This window comes from Somniosus microcephalus, chromosome 4 (assembly GCF_052327205.1).
Source record: "Somniosus microcephalus isolate GS21.2 chromosome 4, FLI_Smic_1.0, whole genome shotgun sequence".
NCBI classification, from domain to species: Eukaryota; Metazoa; Chordata; class Chondrichthyes; order Squaliformes; family Somniosidae; genus Somniosus; species Somniosus microcephalus.
Window position 1 is genome coordinate 186080127 of NC_140990.1, and position 18808 is coordinate 186098934.

An 18808-nucleotide genomic window follows, 5' to 3' on the forward strand; every position below is an offset into this window, starting at 1 on the left:
GTGGGGGGGTGAGTGGGGGGGGGAGAGTGGGGGGGGAGAGTGGGGGGGGAGAGTGGGGGGGGAGAGTGGGGGGGGTGAGTGGGGGGGGAGAGTGGGGGGGGAGAGTGGGGGGGGAGAGTGGGGGGGGAGAGTGGGGGGGGAGTGTGGGGGGGGAGAGTGGGGGGGGAGAGTGGGGGGGGAGAGTGGGGGGGGAGAGTGGGGGGGGGAGAGTGGGGGGGGGAGAGTGGGGGGGGGAGAGTGGGGGGGGGTGAGAGAGTGGGGGGGGGAGAGAGTGGGGGGGAGGAGTGGTGGGGGGGGGGGTGGGGGGGGAGTGGGGGGGGGGAGAGAGTGGGGGGGGGGAGTTGGGGGGGGAGAGAGTGGGGGGGGAGGAGTGGGGGGGGGGGAGAGTGTGGGGGGGGGGAGTGTGGGGGGGGGTGAGAGTGGGGGGGGTGAGAGGTGGGGGGGGGAGAGAGTGGGGGGGGGAGGAGTGGGGGGGGGAGGAGTGGGGGGGGGGGAGAGAGTGGGGGGGGGGTGAGAGTGGGGGGGGGAGAGAGGTGGGGGGGGGGGGGAGTGGGGGGGGGAGAGTGTGGGGGGGGGGAGAGTGGGGGGGGGGAGAGTGGGGGGGGAGGAGTGGGGGGGGAGAGTGGGGGGGGGTGAGTGGGGGGGGAGTGAGTGGGGGGGGTGAGAGTGGGGGGGGGGAGAGTGGGGGGGGGAGAGTGGGGGGGGGAGAGAGTGGGGGGGGGTGTGTGGGGGGGGGAGAGTGGTGGGTGGGGGAGAGTGGGGGGGGAGAGAGTGGGGGGGGAGAGGTGGGGGGGGGGAGAGTGGGGGGGGGAGAGTGGGGGGGGGAGAGTGGGGGGGGGAGAGTGGGGGGGGGGGAGAGTGGGGGGGGAGAGTGGGGGGGGGGGGGAGAGTGGGGGGGGGGGTGAGTGGGGGGGGGGGAGAGTGGGGGGGGGGGAGAGTGGGGGGGGGAGAGTGGGGGGGGGGAGAGTGGGGGGGGGAGAGTGGGGGGGGGAGTGGGGGGGGGGGGGAGAGTGGGGGGGGGGGGGAGAGTGGGGGGGGTGGGGGAGAGTGGGGGGGGGGGATAGTGGGGGGGGGGGAGAGTGGGGGGGGGGGGAGAGTGGGGGGGGGGGGAGAGTGGGGGGGGAGAGTGGGGGGGGGAGAGTGGGGGGGGGAGAGTGGGGGGGGGGGAGAGTGGGGGGGAGAGTGGGGGGGGAGAGTGGGGGGGGGAGAGTGGGGGGGGGAGTGGGGGGGGGGGGAGAGGTGGGGGGGGGGAGAGTGGGGGGGGGAGAGTGGGGGGGGGGGAGAGTGGGGGGGGGGGAGAGTGGGGGGGGGGGGGAGAGTGGGGGGGGGGGAGAGTGGGGGGGGGGGGGAGAGTGGGGGGGGGGGGAGCGTGGGGGGGGGGGAGCGTGGGGGGGGGGGGGGGAGCGTGGGGGGAGGGGGGGGGAGCGTGGGGTGGGGGAGCGTGGGGGGGGGGAGCGTGGGGGGGGGAGCGTGGGGAGGGGGAGCGTGGGGAGGGGAGCGTGGGGAGGGGGAGCGTGGGGAGGGGGAGCGTGGGGAGGGGGAGCGTGGGGAGGGGGAGCGTGGGGAGGGGGAGCGTGGGAGGGGGAGCGTGGGGAGGGGGAGAGAGAGAGAGAGAGAGAGAGGGGAGAGAGAGAGGGGGGAGGAGAGAGAGAGAGGGGGGAGGAGAGAGAGAGAGAGTGGGGAGGGGAGAGAGAGAGAGGGGAGGAGAGAGAGGGGGGAAGAGAGGGGGGAAGGAGAGAGAGACAGGGGAGAGAGAGAGAGAGGGAGGAGGGGAGGGAGAGAGGGAGGAGGGGGGGAGAGAGAGAGGGGGAGAGGGGGGGCGAGGAGGGGGAGAGGGGGGGCGGAGGGGGAGAGGGGGGGCGAGGAGGGGGAGAGGGGGGGCGAGGAGGGGGAGAGGGGGGGGCGAGGAGGGGGAGAGGGGGGGCGAGGAGGGGGAGAGGGGGGGGCGAGGAGGGGGAGAGGGGGGGCGAGGAGGGGGAGAGGGGGGGGCGAGGAGGGGGAGAGGGGGGGCGAGGGGGGGCGAGGGGGGGCGAGGAGGGGGAGAGGGGGGGCGAGGAGGGGGAGAGGGGGGGGCGAGGAGGGGGAGAGGGGGGGGCGAGGAGGGGGAGAGGGGGGCGAGGAGGGGAGAGGGGGAGAGGGGGGGCGAGGAGGGGGAGAGGGGGGGCGAGGGAGGGGGAGAGGGGGGGCGAGGAGGGGAGAGGGGGGGCGAGGAGGGGGAGGGGGGAGAGGGGGGGGCGAGGAGGGGGAGAGGGGGGGGCGAGGAGCGTGGGGGGGGGGAGCGTGGGGGGGGGGGAGCGTGGGGAGGGGGAGCGTGGGGAGGGGGGAGCGTGGGGAGGGGGGAGCGTGGGAGAGGGGAGCGTGGGGAGGGGGAGCGTGGGGAGGGGGAGCGTGGGGAGGGGGAGCGTGGGGAGGGGGAGAGAGAGAGAGAGAGAGAGAGGGGAGGAGAGGAGGGGGGGAGAGAGAGAGAGAGAGAGAGAGAGGGGGAGGAGAGAGAGAGAGAGTGGGGAGGGGAGAGAGAGAGAGGGGAGGAGAAGAGAGGGGGGGAAGAGAGGGGGGGAAGGAGAGAGAGACAGGGGAGAGAGAGAGAGAGGGAGGAGGGGAGGGAGAGAGGGAGGAGGGGGGGAGAGAGAGAGGGGGAGAGGGGGGGCGAGGAGGGGGAGAGGGGGGCGAGGAGGGGGAGAGGGGGGGCGAGGAGGGGGAGAGGGGGGGGCGAGGAGGGGGAGAGGGGGGGCGAGGAGGGGGAGAGGGGGGGGCGAGGAGGGGGAGAGGGGGGGGCGAGGAGGGGGAGAGGGGGGGCGAGGAGGGGGAGAGGGGGGGCGAGGAGGGGGGAGAGGGGGGGCGAGGAGGGGGAGAGGGGGGGCGAGGAGGGGGAGAGGGGGGGCGAGGAGGGGGAGAGGGGGGGGCGAGGAGGGGGAGAGGGGGGGCGAGGAGGGGGGAGAGGGGGGGCGAGGAGGGGAGAGGAGGGGGCGAGGGGGCGAGGAGGGGGCAGAGGGGGGCGAGGAGGGGGAGGGGGGGAGAGGAGGGGCGAGGAGGGGAGAGGGGGGGCGAGGAGGGGGAGAGGGGGGGCGAGGAGGGGGAGAGGGGGGGCGAGGAGGGGGAGAGGGGGGGGGCGAGGAGGGGGGAGAGGGGGGGGGGGCGAGGAGGGGGAGAGGGGGGGGCGAGGAGGGGGAGAGGGGGGGGCGAGGAGGGGGAGAGGGGGGCGAGGAGGGGAGAGGGGGGGCGAGGAGGGGGAGAGGGGGGCGAGGAGGGGGAGAGGGGGGGCGAGGAGGGAGGGGGGCGAGGAGGGGGAGGGGGCGAGGAGGGGGAGAGGGGGGCGAGGAGGGGGAGGGGGGCGAGGAGGGGGAGAGGGGGGCGAGGAGGGGGAGAGGGGGGCGAGGAGGGGGAGAGGGGGCGAGGAGGGGGAGAGGGGGGCGAGGAGGGGGAGAGGGGGGCGAGGAGGGGGAGAGGGGGGCGAGGAGGGGGAGGGGGGGCGAGGAGGGGGAGGGGGGAGGAAGGGGAGGGGGGCGAGGAGGGGGAGGGGGGGCGAGGAGGGGGAGGGGGCGAGGAGGGGGAGGGGCGAGGAGGGGGAGGGGGGCGAGGAGGGGGAGGGGGGCGAGGAGGGGGAGGGGGGCGAGGAGGGGGAGGGGGGCGAGGAGGGGGAGGGGGGCGAGGAGGGGGAGGGGGGCGAGGAGGGGGAGGGGGGCGAGGAGGGGAGGGGGGCGAGGAGGGGGAGGGGGGCGAGGAGGGGGAGGGGGGCGAGGAGGGGGAGGGGGGCGAGGAGGGGGAGGGGGGCGAGGAGGGGGAGGGGGGGCGAGGAGGGGGAGGGGGGCGAGGAGGGGGAGGGGGGGCGAGGAGGGGGAGGGGGGCGAGGAGGGGGAGGGGGGCGAGGAGGGGGAGGGGGGCGAGGAGGGGGAGGGGGGCGAGGAGGGGAGGGGGGCGAGGAGGGGGAGAGGGGGCGAGGAGGGGAGGGGGGCGAGGAGGGGGGCGAGGAGGGGGAGAGGGGGGCGAGGAGGGGGAGAGGGGGGCGAGGAGGGGGAGAGGGGGGCGAGGAGGGGGGAGAGGGGGGCGAGGAGGGGGAGAGGAGGGGGAGAGGGGGGCGAGGAGGGGAGGGGGGGGCGAGGAGGGGGAGAGGGGGGGCGAGGAGGGGGAGAGGGGGGGCGAGGAGGGGGACGAGGAGGGGGGGCGAGGAGGGGGAGAGGGGGGGCGAGGAGGGGGAGAGGGGGGGCGAGGAGGGGGAGAGGGGGGGCGAGGAGGGGGAGAGGGGGGGCGAGGAGGGGGCGAGGAGGGGGCGAGGAGGGGACGAGGATGGGGACGAGGAGGGGGGGGGCGAGGTGGGGGAGGGGGGTGCGATGAGTGGGAGAGGGGGGCGAAGTGGGGGAAGAGGGGGGCGAGCAGGGGGGGGGCGAGGAGGGGGAGAGAGAGGAAGGAGGGAGAGAGAGAGGAAGGAGGGAGAGAGAGAGGAAGGAGGGAGAGAGAGAGGAAGGAGGGAGGGGGAGGGAGAGAGGAGAGAGGGAGAGAGCGAGAGGGGGGAGAACATGCGATGTTGTCGAGACAAGTACACATATCAGATGATGCTCTCTTGCACGTTCACCAGGAGACAGAGGTGTGCCGTTTTTCTGTTCCAGATACACCCCTTCCTTCCTTCTCTTAAAGGTGCGATACACTGTTGGATAGCGACTGCTTCCTGTAGCCCAGACGGGGACCAGGGGGGCAAGGGTTGGGGACCAGTGGACAGCAAAGGACGGGCACCGGCGGGCGGAAGGGTGGCGCGAGGGACAGGCACGGAGAGCGAGGCGACGAGAAAGGCAACAGCACCGAGGAGCGATGAACGGTGCAAAAAATTTTAAAAACAGCCTTCAGCTTTAGGTACAGCAGCAACAGACTTGGTCACAACTTAAATTCCAGGCAAGTTTCCTGCCGTGGTGTTGAGCTACAGTCATGCTGTAGCTGGTGCCCATCTGATCCGGTGGCTAGGAACTGACTGTCTGACTGGCCGGCTGACACTCACCTGTCCTTGTGCTGCCGTATGCTCGTGGTGAGACACACTGCAATATTATCCCAGGCCCTCAGGACATTGCCCTGCCCAGGAGATTCACAGCCAAGCTGACTCCAACACTCGTCAAACACGGCCTTCCATTTCTCGTCGGGGGTGCACTGCCAGTTTACCAAGCTTCCTGCGAACACATTCAAACACATGACCCTTGGCTGTTGTGAAGTCAGACATTCTGCAATGATGAGAGGACGGTGCATGTTGATTGGCCTGTGAATGGCACAATGCTCCGACATTACTATGCCAGTGTGCTCACGCATCCTATAGCAGAATGGAGTGCAGCCCCTGTATGGGTATGTGTGGGCCACATGTTACTGTACTGTGTATACTTCCCATATTCAGGTTGAAGTCTGACCAAAGGCCACAAACTTTTCCATATTGCTGGTAAATGTGTGGCGTGGTGCAAAAGCTCATGGCTTGGGCTGATTACTCTGATCTAGCCAGGTGACCGCATGTGCACTGCAAATTCCCATTACAAAGTTTGGGTTTGCTCCAGATATTCTCCCCAGTTCAGCGTTTCTGATCACTCCCGTAAGCGGACCTGATGATCAGGAGTTTCTCTTTGCTGCGATGTACCTAGTCATTGAATAGCATGACCTGTGGGGGTTCAAACTATAAGACCCCCTGTTGTGTGCACTGGATTTTGGAATCTCACTTGTCCCCGACGTGAGGCCCTCCTATCTTTAGGAAGGTGGAGTGCAACACTTGTGAGATGAGGCCAATTGTAAACCAACAAACCGGTTATTTTACATGCAGTACATGACTGGAAGGGAATACAGTTTTCTGTGAAATGCAATTCCATAACCGCACCTCCCAACATGCTACCCGTTAGCAGGCTAATCATACTTCACTAATCAGTGCCACTGACCTGACAGGAACTAACGTTAGGGAAAAGAGAGCTCTCTAGCGGTCAGAAACTTCTGCCGACTGTCTTTATTTCTAGCTGTGGAGGACACACAAGAAACTCGACCTCCGACTCTGCCCAGCTTTCTGCATCAAGGACTGAGCTTATATCTGCCAATCAATTCATCTTGAATGAAGAAACTTCAAAACTCCCAGCCACCCATTTGTTTCAGTGACTCCAAATTTGTTTTTTTCTTTCTTATCAGAACATAAAAGTATGCTGGACCTCTTGGGAAATTAATGCTGAGAATTTTAAACCTAACACTATCAAGTAAATATAACCAATAATCCTTTCCAGGCCAGAGAGTGAGAAATCTCCAAAGGCAACAATCCATGGAGGGGAATATTTCAGAAGGGTTTGCCCTGCTGGAAGATGTGAGGAAAGTCAGGCTCGGCTTCGACTGCCCCACAGAAGTGAATAGCTTGCCTGCACACACTGTCTGAGCTCATGTACTTGAACAGTGTCATGGCACCGGCACACCTCATCGCAGAAAGAGTCACTACCTTCAAGACAGGCAACATTACATCAATGGCCTCTTGCTGTTGTAAAAAAAGCAGGAAGGTCCCAGGTCTAATCGCTGGCCTGTGGATCTTAGGCAGGGCAGCAGTAACGATGCTACATTGACCTCAGTGCCCCGTGCCCAGAGGAGGAACAATCAAGCAGGTTGCCCAATGTCCAGTGCCCTCTGTTGGCAGCGTGCATGTTGGTGAGAACAGAATTGGGCTCGGTTTAATGCTCCAAATAGCCTGACACTGCTCATTATTTACACGAAGGGCGGCTACTTCAGCAAGATACCAGAGGTACATGCACCACTTGTAGCTGACCAAAAGCTGCTGCCATCCAGTGGGAAGGGGGAAGAAGATAAACTGATGGAAAAGATGAACAAAACAGATTCAAGTGAATGAGCTTTGCAGTACAATAAAATAACTATTACCAGCCACATGGCACTGAAGTACAGTCACGATCTCCAGCCTGTCGATGAGATTCCTGCTGTACTACAGCTCACTCACCGAGAACTGGACAGGCATTACAGGTCTGTTCTAGTACTTCTCAAATAGTTCCAATTAAGACCCCAGGTCAGTCTAACAGAGAAGACTGAGCCTGCAGACAGAGCTGTCGGTTGAGTAAGACACAGCTTGGGTTAAAACTAATACAACTTACAGCACATGAGCTTTCTCCCTGTCGCACTCGTATAAATTAGGTTTGAAGTATGTTCCGGCAACTTTAATCCCTGCTCCCCACTCTCCACTGAAAGTTCCCTCAAAGTAGTCGCCATTTGGCATGGTCAGGATTCCCTGCAGATACAAAAAGAGTGTTGTAATCAGGACCTGGATAGGTCACATTTACAAGGAATCAAACATTTCCAGATGTAAAGCACAGTGTCTAACCCAGGGTGTCCAAGAGTCATGTCTTCCTAGGTACTGTAGGGCCTCAGGTCACATGTAAAGTTTCCATTCACGTCCTCATTAACTTTCATACATCTCAAGTTACTGATACCAACAGGGTCTTTGGGTTCAGATACAGAATTTAAACTACCAATGAGGCAGCAGTGCTGGGAACAGCCCTGTCCACAATTCAAAAAGGACAAACCAGTGAGTAAGAAATAGCACAATTAACAGAGAGTTGTCTGGGCTTCAAGGGCCGATAGTGAGCAGGGAGTTCTCCCCAGTGTCTTGGCCAATATTTATCCCTCAACCAACATCACTAAAACAGATTATCTGGTCATTATCCCATTGCTGTTTGTGGGACCTTGCTGTGCACAAATTGGCATTTCCTACAACAGTGACTACACTTCAAAAGTTCTTCAATGGTTGTAAAGTGTTTTGGGACATCCTGAGGTCATGAAAGGCACTATATAAATGCAAGCCTTTCTTTTCTTATTGCAGACCCCTTCCCACTGGCACAGCGTGAGGCTTAATGTCTTCCGCCTTCGCAGCTCAAAATCATCCAAGGCAGGGACGATGACAAACTACCTTTCAGAGCCTGTGGCCTTCACCCAATTTGTCACCAATGTTATATTTTTTGGCCTGATAAAATGGAAAGCGCTAATTAAAGCTGGCGCAAACCCAAAACACACACCAAAGCCCAGGAGCCCGACACACAAGGCCTTGCAGTATAACCGGAGAGGGATAGGAACACAGGAATAGGAGTAGGCCATTCAGCCTCCTCTGCCATTCAGTAAGATCATAGTTGATCTGTAGCCTAACTCCATCCACACCCTTGGCACCACATCCTTGAATACCCTTGGCAAGCAAAAATCTATCAATCTCTGATTTAAAATTATTAACTGAGCTAGCATCTCCTGCTTTTTATGGGGAGAGTGTTCCACACTTCTACCACCCTTTGTGTGAAGTCATGTTTCCTAACTTCACTCCTGAATGGCCAGGTTCTGATTTTAAGGTTATATCTCCTTGTCCTAGACTCCAGTGGAAAAAGTTTCTCTCTATCTACCCTATCAATTCATTTCAAAATCCTAAAAATTTCAATCAATTCACCCCTTAACCTTCCATATTCCAGGGAATACAAGCTTGGTTTATGTAATCTCTCCTCATAATCTAACCCATGAGCCCTGGTAACATCTGGTGAATTTGCACTGTACTCCTTCCAAGGCCAATATATCCTTTCGAAGGTGTGGTGTCCAGAACTGTACACAGTACTCCAGATGTGGTCTAACCAGGGCTTTGTATAGCTGTAGCGAAACTTCCTCCCCTTTATATTCTAGCCTTCGAGATATAAAGGCTGACATACCATCAGCATTTTTGAATAATTTTTGTACCTGACCACTACATTTTAGTGATCTGTGTACAGGGACCCTAAATCTCTTTGGACCTCCACTGTTCCTAGCTTTTCACCATTTAAAAAAACTCAGATCTATCCTTTTTTGGTTCAAAATGGATAACCCCACACTTAGCTGCGTTGAAATCTGTGCCAGTTTTGCCCACTCACTTAATCTATCAATGTCTCTTTGTTAATTTTATGCTCCCGTCTACACTACTTACTATGCCACCAATCGTTATGTCGTCGGCAAACTTGGATATATGGGTTTCTATTGTGTTATCTATGTCATTAATAAATACAATGAATAGTGGAGGCCGCAGCAGATCCTTGTGGGATACCTCTAGTCACTTCCTTCCAATTCGAGTACATACCCATTATTCCTACTCTGTCTTCTACCGCCTAACCAATCTTCTAACCATGTCAATAATTTGATTGGGATTTTACCCTGTCTGCAGCCCTTTTTTAAAGAGCTTGGTTTCACACCCCGCACTCATAGTCCGATGGTTTTACCTTTCCGTTTAAGATCCAGTCATCGGAGAACTCTCCTTCGAAGCTGGTGTCATCCTCGGAGAGCAGGATACCGTAACCCTGAACAGGTGAAGCAGACACTCCATTATTGGTCAGAACTTGCTAGTAAAAAAATCACTGGCAATCAAAGAAACCCTCGGGTAACAGACATGTGCAATTAAGAGTGAAAAATACAGAAGGAATATAATTGAATGAGCACAGGAAGATATCACCCTCAGCTACAATCAGCTCACTGAGCAGCAGCACAGTGAACCTCAGGTGTATTTAGATAAAGGCAGCCAGTATAAGAGGACTGACCAGCTGACACCCACTTGCCCTGCAATGTCTTATTAATTCCGCTAAAGTCCGAATTGATAGAATCCTGCCAAATTTTTGAGCTAAAGTGAGAATCTAAGGTGCTGACGAATCCAATACTCCCTCCGCACCCTTCTGTTAGCATCAAGAGTCTGGCAAAGCACAGGCTCCACACACAGGGCGAAGCTCCCTCCGCCACGGGCCCCACACGCAGGGTGGCACTTCCTCCGCGACAGCCCCCATGCAGAGTCATCTCTCTGCCTGAATGTTTCCTCAGCAGTACCTCAGATCACCCCCTTAATGATCACCAATATGACATGTCTATTTCCCACAACAGCATTCCATGTAACCGGATAGGATTGCACACTTGTGCTAAATCATGGACAGGCCGTGGACAAGACAATGGGGAAGAGTGTCGAAACGGTTCAAAGTCATTGCATGAAGGATCATTTTAGCCAGCAGACAGCGGAGATTTGCAGCCAACTGGGCTGGAGTGGGTTTGAGCCAAGGCCCTGCAAGGACGGAGCACCACTCAGCTCCCTGAAATGCTGCGTTTTCAAACCCTTGACCAATTCCCTTCAAAAGATGAGATAGGCTCCACGCAGGGTGGAGGGAGGTTGGAAAAGTTCGGACTGTTCTCCTCGACAGAGAAGGTTAAGAAGTGACCTAATAGAGGTTTTCAAGGTGATGAGATTTTGATAAGAGTAGATAGAGGAAAATTATTCCCTCTGGCAAGTGGATCAATAACTAGAGGCCACAGATTCAAAATCATTGACAAAAGATCTAGAGGGGAGATGAGGAGAAATATTTTCAACTGAGTTGTTGGGATCTGGAACGCTCTACCTGAAAAGCAGTGGAAGCTGATTCCATAAATAATTTTAAAATGGAGTTGGACAGGTACTTGAGGATGAGGAACTTACAGGGTTACGGACAAAAAGCAGGGGGTGTGGGACTAAGCACAACTGCTCTGTCAAAGAGCCAGCACAGGCACAGCGGACTGAATGGCCTCCTTCTGAGCTGCAAGTTTCAATGATTCTAACCATCCCCTGGGCAAAGCATTCCATGCCCCAACAATCCTGTGTAAAGAAATTTCCGCTAACCCCTCTCAGTGACAATGTTAAACAAATGACCCCTCGTCACTGACTCCCCAACCAGAGGGAATAATCTTTCCATATTCACTTCATCAAAACCCTTCATAATTTAAAACCTCTTAAATCTCCTCATTGTCTTCTCTGCTCCAGTGGAAATAGTCCCAGTATCTCATCTCTCCTCAATTATAGTTTCACATCCCTGAATCTACACTGTATGCTCTATTTTGTGTAAATTATCATTACCACTTAACTCTTGTACCCTATTTCTAAAACCCAAAATACTGTTAGCCTTTTTTCCACCTGCATTCACATGTTCGGGAAATTATATATTTGAACCTCCGGGCCTCTGTTCATCCACACCCTTCAGTGTCTGTCCATTCAGTGTTCACTCCCATTCCTTGTTTTTCTTCCAAGAATGCTTCACCTCACACCCTCACATTAAACTGCATCTGCCCGCTGTCTGCCCATTTCACTACCCTACAGTATCCTGAATTATTTTACAGACCTCCTTACTGTTTTTGATATTGTGTTCCCCTACACTCAAGTTCAAATCATCTTATATATTTGAGAAATAGGACAGTGTGGCCAGTTACCTCATTATTGACGGGCAGAGTTTGAACGCTGGATCGAATACGGTCTGTACTGAGATCAACAATTCAGAAGTGGGAGCTTCTTCAGGCTGCCACAGGACCTCAGTGTTGGACTGAAGGAGAGAAAGAGCCCAAAAGGTATGGCCAGTCTCAGAAGCTAATTTGGATTTCAGCTCCAGCAGGAATAGGTAGCTCGTTAACAGCGCACAAGTTGGCATCTAACCGAGTGGCACGAACAAAGACTCACCGTCATTTTGTTGTTGCTGAAAGCACCCTCATAGTACAGGCCAAACTGAGTGACCACAACTCCGTTGCCATGGCGAATGTCATCCAACCACATGCCCATGTACTTCTCACCTCTGAAACAAGGAGAAAAGCTGCGTTTGTATAAGGCAAGTGCTGAGTTCGTTTATTAACCAGGATTATGGTTGGATGTAATCTAGCAACTTTCCAAAATGAGTTAAACCAGAGGGTATAGTTTTGAATGCAGAAAATACAGGCGCGTCAGTACTTGGAAGAGAAAAGCAAAATACTGCGGATGCTGGAAATCTGAAATAAAAACTGAAAATGCTGGAAATACTCAGCAGGTCATGCAGCATCTGTGGAGAGAGAAACAGTGTTAACGTTTCAGGTCGATGACTTTGTCAGAACTGGAAAAAGCTGGAGATGGAACAAGTTTTTAAGCAAGTATAGGGGCAGGCAAAGTGGGGAGGAGAGGAAAGAACAAAAGGGAAGGTCTGTGATAGGGCGGAAGACAGGAGAGATTAAATGACAAAAGAGATGATCCTGCAAGGCAAAAGGAGATGGTAATGGATAAGTTAAGAAACAAAAGATGGCTCTAGATGAAGTGTAAATGGCGGATGGCAGAAAGAAAGACAGCTGCCATGTGCGAGAGAGAGAAAAAATGGAAAAAAAGATAGGGGCAGGGGTTATAGTCTGAAATTGTTGAACTCGATGTTGAGTCCAGAAGTCTGTAAAGTGCCTATTCGAAAGATGAAGTGCTGTTTCTCAAGCTTACGTTGAGCTTCACTGGAACAGTGCAAGAGGCCGAGGACGGTGCGGTCTGAGTGGGAGTGGAGCGGAGAATTAAAATGACAAGCGACCGGAAACTCGGGGTCACCCTTACGGACTGAACGGAGGTGTTCCGCAAAGCGGTCACCCAATCTGCATTTGGTCTCCCCAATGTAGATGAGACCACATCGTGAGCAGCGAATAGAGTATACTAAATTGCAACCAGTGCAAGTAAATCGCTGTTTCACCTGGAAGGAGTGTTTGGGGCCCTGAACAGTGGGCAGGGAGGAGGTAAAAGGGCATGTGCTTAAAAACCCATCCATTTCCAGCTTTTTCCAGTTCTGACGAAGGGTCATCGAGCTGAAACGTTAACTCTGTCGCTCTCCCCACAGATACTGCCTGACCTGCTGAGTATTTCCAGCATGTTCTGTTTTTTTGGAAGAGAAAAAGTAGGTTCCCGTTTGGGTAAGGACCACTGTTCCCTCTAAGGTGCGCGGGCACGCACTGATCCCCGAGCTCGCACGCAGTTGATTTAAAATGCCGCGCAGAGAGCTGGGGCAGGGGAGGGGCCCAATACACAATGGCCCCGGGAATCCAGACAGACTCGTTCGCGAGTCTTGCCACCTCAGAGCTGATCGCAATTGCAGCTCTTGAAGTGTGTGTTCCGACGGTTGATGGGTTGCTGTGTAACGCCGGGAGGGGATTGGTTTTCTCCCTTGAACTTCGACCTTCTAGCTGGAAACCGGGAGAATCTCCCACACACTGATTATTTGCCTTTCAGCCTTCAGCTCTGGCTCATGGTATACCGGAGCCACGCATGCGCAGTACCCAGTTGGGCCAGGCTTTAGTGCAGCGGTCAGGGGATCTGTTGGTTGCTGGCGGGGGAAAGATCGAGGATCGAAATGGGAGAGGGGGGGAATTGGAGGGCGGGAGGCGGGGGGGGGGGAAAGAGGGAAGAGGGGGAGGGGGGAAAGAGGGGGGGAGGGGGGGAAAGAGGGGGGGAGGGGGGGGAAAGAGGGGGGGAAGGGGGAAAGAGGGGGGGAGGGGGGGAAAGAGGGGGGAGGGGGGGAGGGGGGGAAAGAGGGGGAGGGGGGGAGGGGGGGGAAAGAGGGGGGAGGGGGGGAAAGAGGGGGGAGGGGGGGAAAGAGGGGGGAGAAAGAGGGGGGGAGGGGAGAAAGAGGGGGGGAGGGGGAGAAAAGAGGGGGGGGGAAAGAGGGGGGGGAAAAGAGGGGGGGAAAAGAGGGGGGGAAAAGAGGGGGGGGAAAGAGGGGGGGGAAAGAGGGGGGGGAAAGAGGGGGGGGAAAGAGGGGGGGAAAAGAGGGGGGGAAAAGAGGGGGGAAAAGAGGGGGGGGAAAGAGGGGGGGGAAAGAGGGGGGGGAAAGAGGGGGGGGAAAGAGGGGGGGGAAAGAGGGGGGGGAAAGAGGGGGGGGAAAGAGGGGGGGGAAAGAGGGGGGGAAAAGAGGGGGGAAAAGAGGGGGGAAAAGAGGGGGGGAAAAGAGGGGGGGAAAAGAGGGGGGGAAAAGAGGGGGGGAAAAGAGGGGGGGAAAAGAGGGGGGAGGGGGGAAAAGAGGGGGGAGGGGGGGAAAGAGGGGGGAGGGGGGGAAAGAGGGGGGAGGGGGGGAAAGAGGGGGGAGGGGGGGAAAGAGGGGGGAGGGGGGGAAAGAGGGGGGAGGGGGGAAAGAGGGGGGAGGGGGGGAAAGAGGGGGGAGGGGGGGAAAGAGGGGGGAGGGGGGGGAAAGAGGGGGAAAGAGGGGGGGAGGGGGGGAAAGAGGGGGGGAGGGGGGGAAAGAGGGGGGGAGGGGGGGAAAGAGGGGGGGAGGGGGGGGAAAGAGGGGGGGAGGGGGGGAAAGAGGGGGGGAGGGGGGGAAAGAGGGGGGGAGGGGGGGAAAGAGGGGGGGGAAAGAGGGGGGGTGGAGGAGAGGGGGGAAAGAGGGGAGGGGGGTGGAGGAGAGGGGGGAAAGAGGGGGGAGAGGGGGAAAGAGGGGGGAGGGGGGAGGAGAGGGGGGAAGGAGGGGAGGGGGAGGGGAGGGGAGTAGGGGGAGTAGAGAGAGAGAGAGAGAGAGAGGACAGAGAAAGGTGTGAGGGTCCAGACGCGTGAAATCTGTTTCCGGGGACTGAGCGGCGGTCCGCACTTTGGAACAGCACACGTGGAGGCGCAGCACATGTACAATGGCCGCTGGAAGGAGGCTAAAGCAATCAAGTTTTAGGTCCCCGTTGAAACAAAAATTAGAATTTTTTTTTTTAATTCAGAAAATTGTTTAAAGCTGGAAAAAAATATGGGGAAGTGATATTAAATGTCCCTTGTTAAGTTGCAGTTAAATTTTGCCATGTGTTAAGACTCTTTCAAAAAGGGGACATCAGGGTTATTTAAATCATGTTTTGAGAGAGGGGAGAGTTTGTGCCCCTGTTTGTACCTCAGAGTCTGTGAGAGATGGAGGGAATGGCTGCAGAAAGAGGAAACAACTTCTCCAAAACTCATCCCAACTCATCGCCAAGGCTGGGGATAGATAACTTCACCGCCTTCTTAGGAAGTTTAGCCACTTTGTCCACTTTGTTATTTGAACTCCGTTTGGAATTAGAGTTTATTTTATTATTTTTTGTTGTATGTTTAATGACAGCGTTGAAGAGGGAAAGAAAAACTTGGAGCAATTTCTGTCAAAGCTGCAACGAGACTTGAAAGAATTTAAAGATTTTTAATGAACTTTTCACAAAAAATGATTGTTAGAAACGCTTTTTCCCCTCCTAAGTTTTGAATACGATTTTGGAAGAAACAGAAACAAAAATCAATTTTCCCCTCATCTAAACAAGTTTTAATCAGGTCTTGAAGTCCAAACGCTTTTAAAGAGGATCTGAAATGCTTAAAACATTTTAAAATGGAAATTTCTCTATATTTGATTTTGAACAATCGACTGAAGTGAGTAGCTTTACACAAACAGGCAACCATGCTGTTGAGGGGGAGGGCGGGGAGGATTTGTATTAGTTAAATATTACATTTTATTGACTTAAAAAAAATATTAAGATGTTTAAGGAAGAGAACCAAAAAAGGGGAAAAACACAAACCATTTTATTTTGTTTGTCGTTCTATAGTCCTAACAAGTCCCGGGAATAATGCAAATATAGATTTCCTCTTAAACGTTTAGTGGAGTGTTAATAGAAACAAGAGTTATGTAATGATGTATAAAAATTGCAGGAAGCTACATTAGAAGAAACTAAATTGAGAAAGACATTTCAGACATGTTGCATGGGGGGTGTGCTGGTTCAAGCACTTTATATTTGTTGGTTGTCTGGTTGCATTGTGATTAATATTCTAATTACTTATGTGGACGTATAGCATGTCAGCGCCACAGGAAAGCTGCTGCTCCTGCTGCTTGTGCAGCTATTGCTATCTTAATGTGAGGGATGGGCTAATACGTTGAAAACTTAAAAATTAATACAAATTGCACGAAAAGATATGTCTTTTTCAGCTCACCTTGGGCTTTTGGATTGTTTGCCGATGCATAACCGATGCGTAACTGAGTGACGTTTCTGAAGTGTTAATGCATTATTATACAGTTCTTTTATATCCCATCCATTTCTGAGAAGTAATTTATTAAATAAGAGTTTGTACATGATGAACTAAAAGCTTTTAATTAATTCTACAATAAACAAACTTTCAGAATGGGCATGTAAATGACAAATTAATTTCAATAATAGATAAGTGTGAGGTGGTGCATTTTGGTAAGAGGAATAAGGAGGCGACCTACTCCTTCGCAAAGTAGCAAAGCAGGTTAAAAAAGCCATAAAAGTGCAAATAAAGCACTGGGGCTCATTTCTAGAGGAGTAGAATTCAAAAGCAGAAAAGTTATGTTAAACTTGTATAGAACCTTGTCTGATTGTCTCATGATTTGAGACGGTGGGGTGGCAATATGACATTACTGTATATATGCTTTTATTTTAAGTGGTTGCTGTTGTTGTAAAAGTTGTTGTTTTAAAAATTATCACGGATGAAAAGGTCGTGCTCAAAGGAGTTCGTGGCCTGCTCAGTACAAAAAAAAAATTAGAGGGTACATTGGTAAGGACCCTTCAACAGATCAAGGCACTGAGAAAATAAGTGAACAAAACAAAGGGGAGAAGAGTGAGAGCAACAGCGAGGGAAAGCGAGATAGAAGGGGTGGGGAGCAAGCACAGAATTAGAGGCTGCCTTGTGCAGCTCTTCCTACAGTGCTCTGGTACCAACATGCTAAATAAGCCCAGTGACACTGAACAAACATCTTTTACATGCAACAGCTGACATCAAAAACTGTGCTGACTTGCCAGTGTACGGATGCATCTACATTACCCCAGGAACATTAAGTCAATCGCCCATGTGTCAGATCCTTATAGTTGCCAATGACCACGAGATGCTAAATCAGGTCTCAGTGAGAAATGCAATGGTCCTTCACACTCATTGTCACTCAGTAACTACTGGCATCTATATATAGCGCATTTAAAACAGAAAAACATTCACAGGTGTGTCACAGAAGCGTAATGTGACAAAAATGAACGGTGAAAGGAAGAGATATTCGGAGATGCAACTAAAAGCTTGGTCAATGAGGTGGGTTTCAAGGAGGGAGATTGAGGGGTTTAGGAAGGGAATTTCAGAGCTAAGGGCCGAAACGGCTAAAGGCACGGACGCCAATGGTGGGGCGAAGGAAGTGGGGAATGTGCAGAAGTCCAAAGTCAGAGGGTGGTAACGGGGGGGGGGGGGGGGGGGGTGCGGTAGAGTTGTAGTGCTGGAGATGGTTACAGAGGCATGGGGGTGAGTAGGGGGAGGGAGCGAGGCTATGGAGGGATTTAAACACAAGGATGAGAATTTTAAATTGGAGGCATTGATGGACCGGGAGCCAATGTTGGTCAACAAGCACAGGGGTCATGGTTGAGCAGGGCTAGGTGAGGGATAGAATATGGGCAGCAGCGTTTTGGATGAGCTGAAGTTTACGTAGGGTGGAAGGTTGGAAGCTGGCCAGGATAGCATTGAATTTGTTGAATCTGGAGGTGACAAAAGCATGGATGTGGGTTCCAGCAGTAGATGGGCTGATGCAGAGGCGGCGATGGCAATATTAACTTCTTTACCCAGTAAGTGGTTAGAATGTGGAACTCACTGCCACATGGAGTAGTTGAGGCGACGACATAGATGCATTTAAGGGGAAACTAGATAAACACGTGAGGGACAAAGGAATGGAAGATTAAGCCAACAGGATTAAATGAAGAGGGGTGGGAGGAGGCACATGTGGAGCATAAACACTCGCATGGACCAGTTGGACCGAATGGCCTGTTTCTGTGCTGTACATTCTACGTAATTCTGTGACATTATGGAGGTGGAAGTAGGTGGTCTTTGTGATGAATGTTGCCGGGGCGTGAAAAAGTTAGCGCCCCTCCGCCGTAAATTCAGTAGTAGTGCCCCAAGCAGAAGGTGGGGCGCTACTGGAAAGTGCTCCACCTCCTGCTTGGGGCGCTACTACTGAATTTTGCGATGGCACGTAGCGCCGCATCATTGCAGGCCTCCTCCTGTGATTAAAAGGGAGGGGCCTAGCGCTGCGCACACCAGGGGCCTACCGGTCTACCAGGGAGACGAGTGCTGGGCTGAGTGATCGTGGCCAGCACCCCGCATAAAAAAGTGTACGGGGGCAGGTGCTGGCAGTCGGCCAAAATAAAAATGGCCGCCCGACACCCGCCCTTTTAAGTAGCGCCGTCGCCGCTGCAAAAATGCCCCCGATCCTGTCGGACATATGGTCCAGCGATAGGTCAGGGGGTGCAATGGAAGTTTGCAGCCGGGGCGCAAGTGGGACTCTGCGCATAGCGATGCCGTCATTGCCGGTGGCGCAGCAGCGCGGGGCGCTACCGGCTACCGCTAACCTCCTGCTCAATTTCGTGGGAGGCGTTAACGGTACCACGTCCGGGCGCTAGGGGATTTGCGCCCCATTAGTGCCTCCCCCCGGGGACACTAACGAGAGGCACAAACCAACCTAATTTTTCACCCCATATCTTGACTCAGTGGCTCCAGCTTTGGATACTTATCCTTTCACCCTCTTGGAAATGTGTCCAGTCTGTGCCCAAACTATCTTCTCTTTGAAGGCCTCCCATTGTTCATTTACTGTTTTGGCTGCTAATTTTTGATTCCAACCCACCTGGGCCCGATCCTTTTTCAGCTCACTGAAATTAGCCCTTCTCCAGTTGAGTGTTTTCACCTTGGATTTTTCCTTACTCTAAACCCAATGGTATAGTGATCACTGTTTCCAAATTCTCTCCCACTGAAACTTGCTCCACTTGCCCACTTCATTCCCCAGAACTAGATTCAGCGCTGCTTCCTTCCTCGTTGGGCTGGAATCAGTGATCAAGCAAGATTTCCTGTACACAATTCAGGAATTCCTCCCCTCCTTGTCCTTTACACTGTAATATGGTTGCAGATTTGCTCCTCCATCATCTTCCCACTATTTTGGTATCTATAATATACATCCAGCAGTACAACAACTCCTATTTTGCTCCATATCTCTAGCCAAATAGAGTCTGTCTTTGAATCCTGAAGCACATCATCCCTTACCAGGGCTGTAACAGTATCTTTGGT

At 54.9% G+C, this 18808-nt stretch overlaps 1 protein-coding gene across 1 annotated transcript in view; it reads right to left on the reverse strand.

Moving 5' to 3' along the window:
- Positions 1–4963: 4963 nt before the first annotated feature.
- The window catches only part of LOC147120076 (alsin-like), a 152903-nt gene continuing 139058 nt past the window's right edge, over positions 4964–18808 (reverse strand). The window contains 5 exon segments of the mRNA XM_085985617.1: positions 4964–5127; positions 5129–5153; positions 7095–7228; positions 9222–9299; positions 11462–11573. Of these exon segments, the coding sequence (XP_085841743.1) occupies positions 4984–5127; positions 5129–5153; positions 7095–7228; positions 9222–9299; positions 11462–11573 (493 nt within the window). The 3' untranslated portion in view covers positions 4964–4983.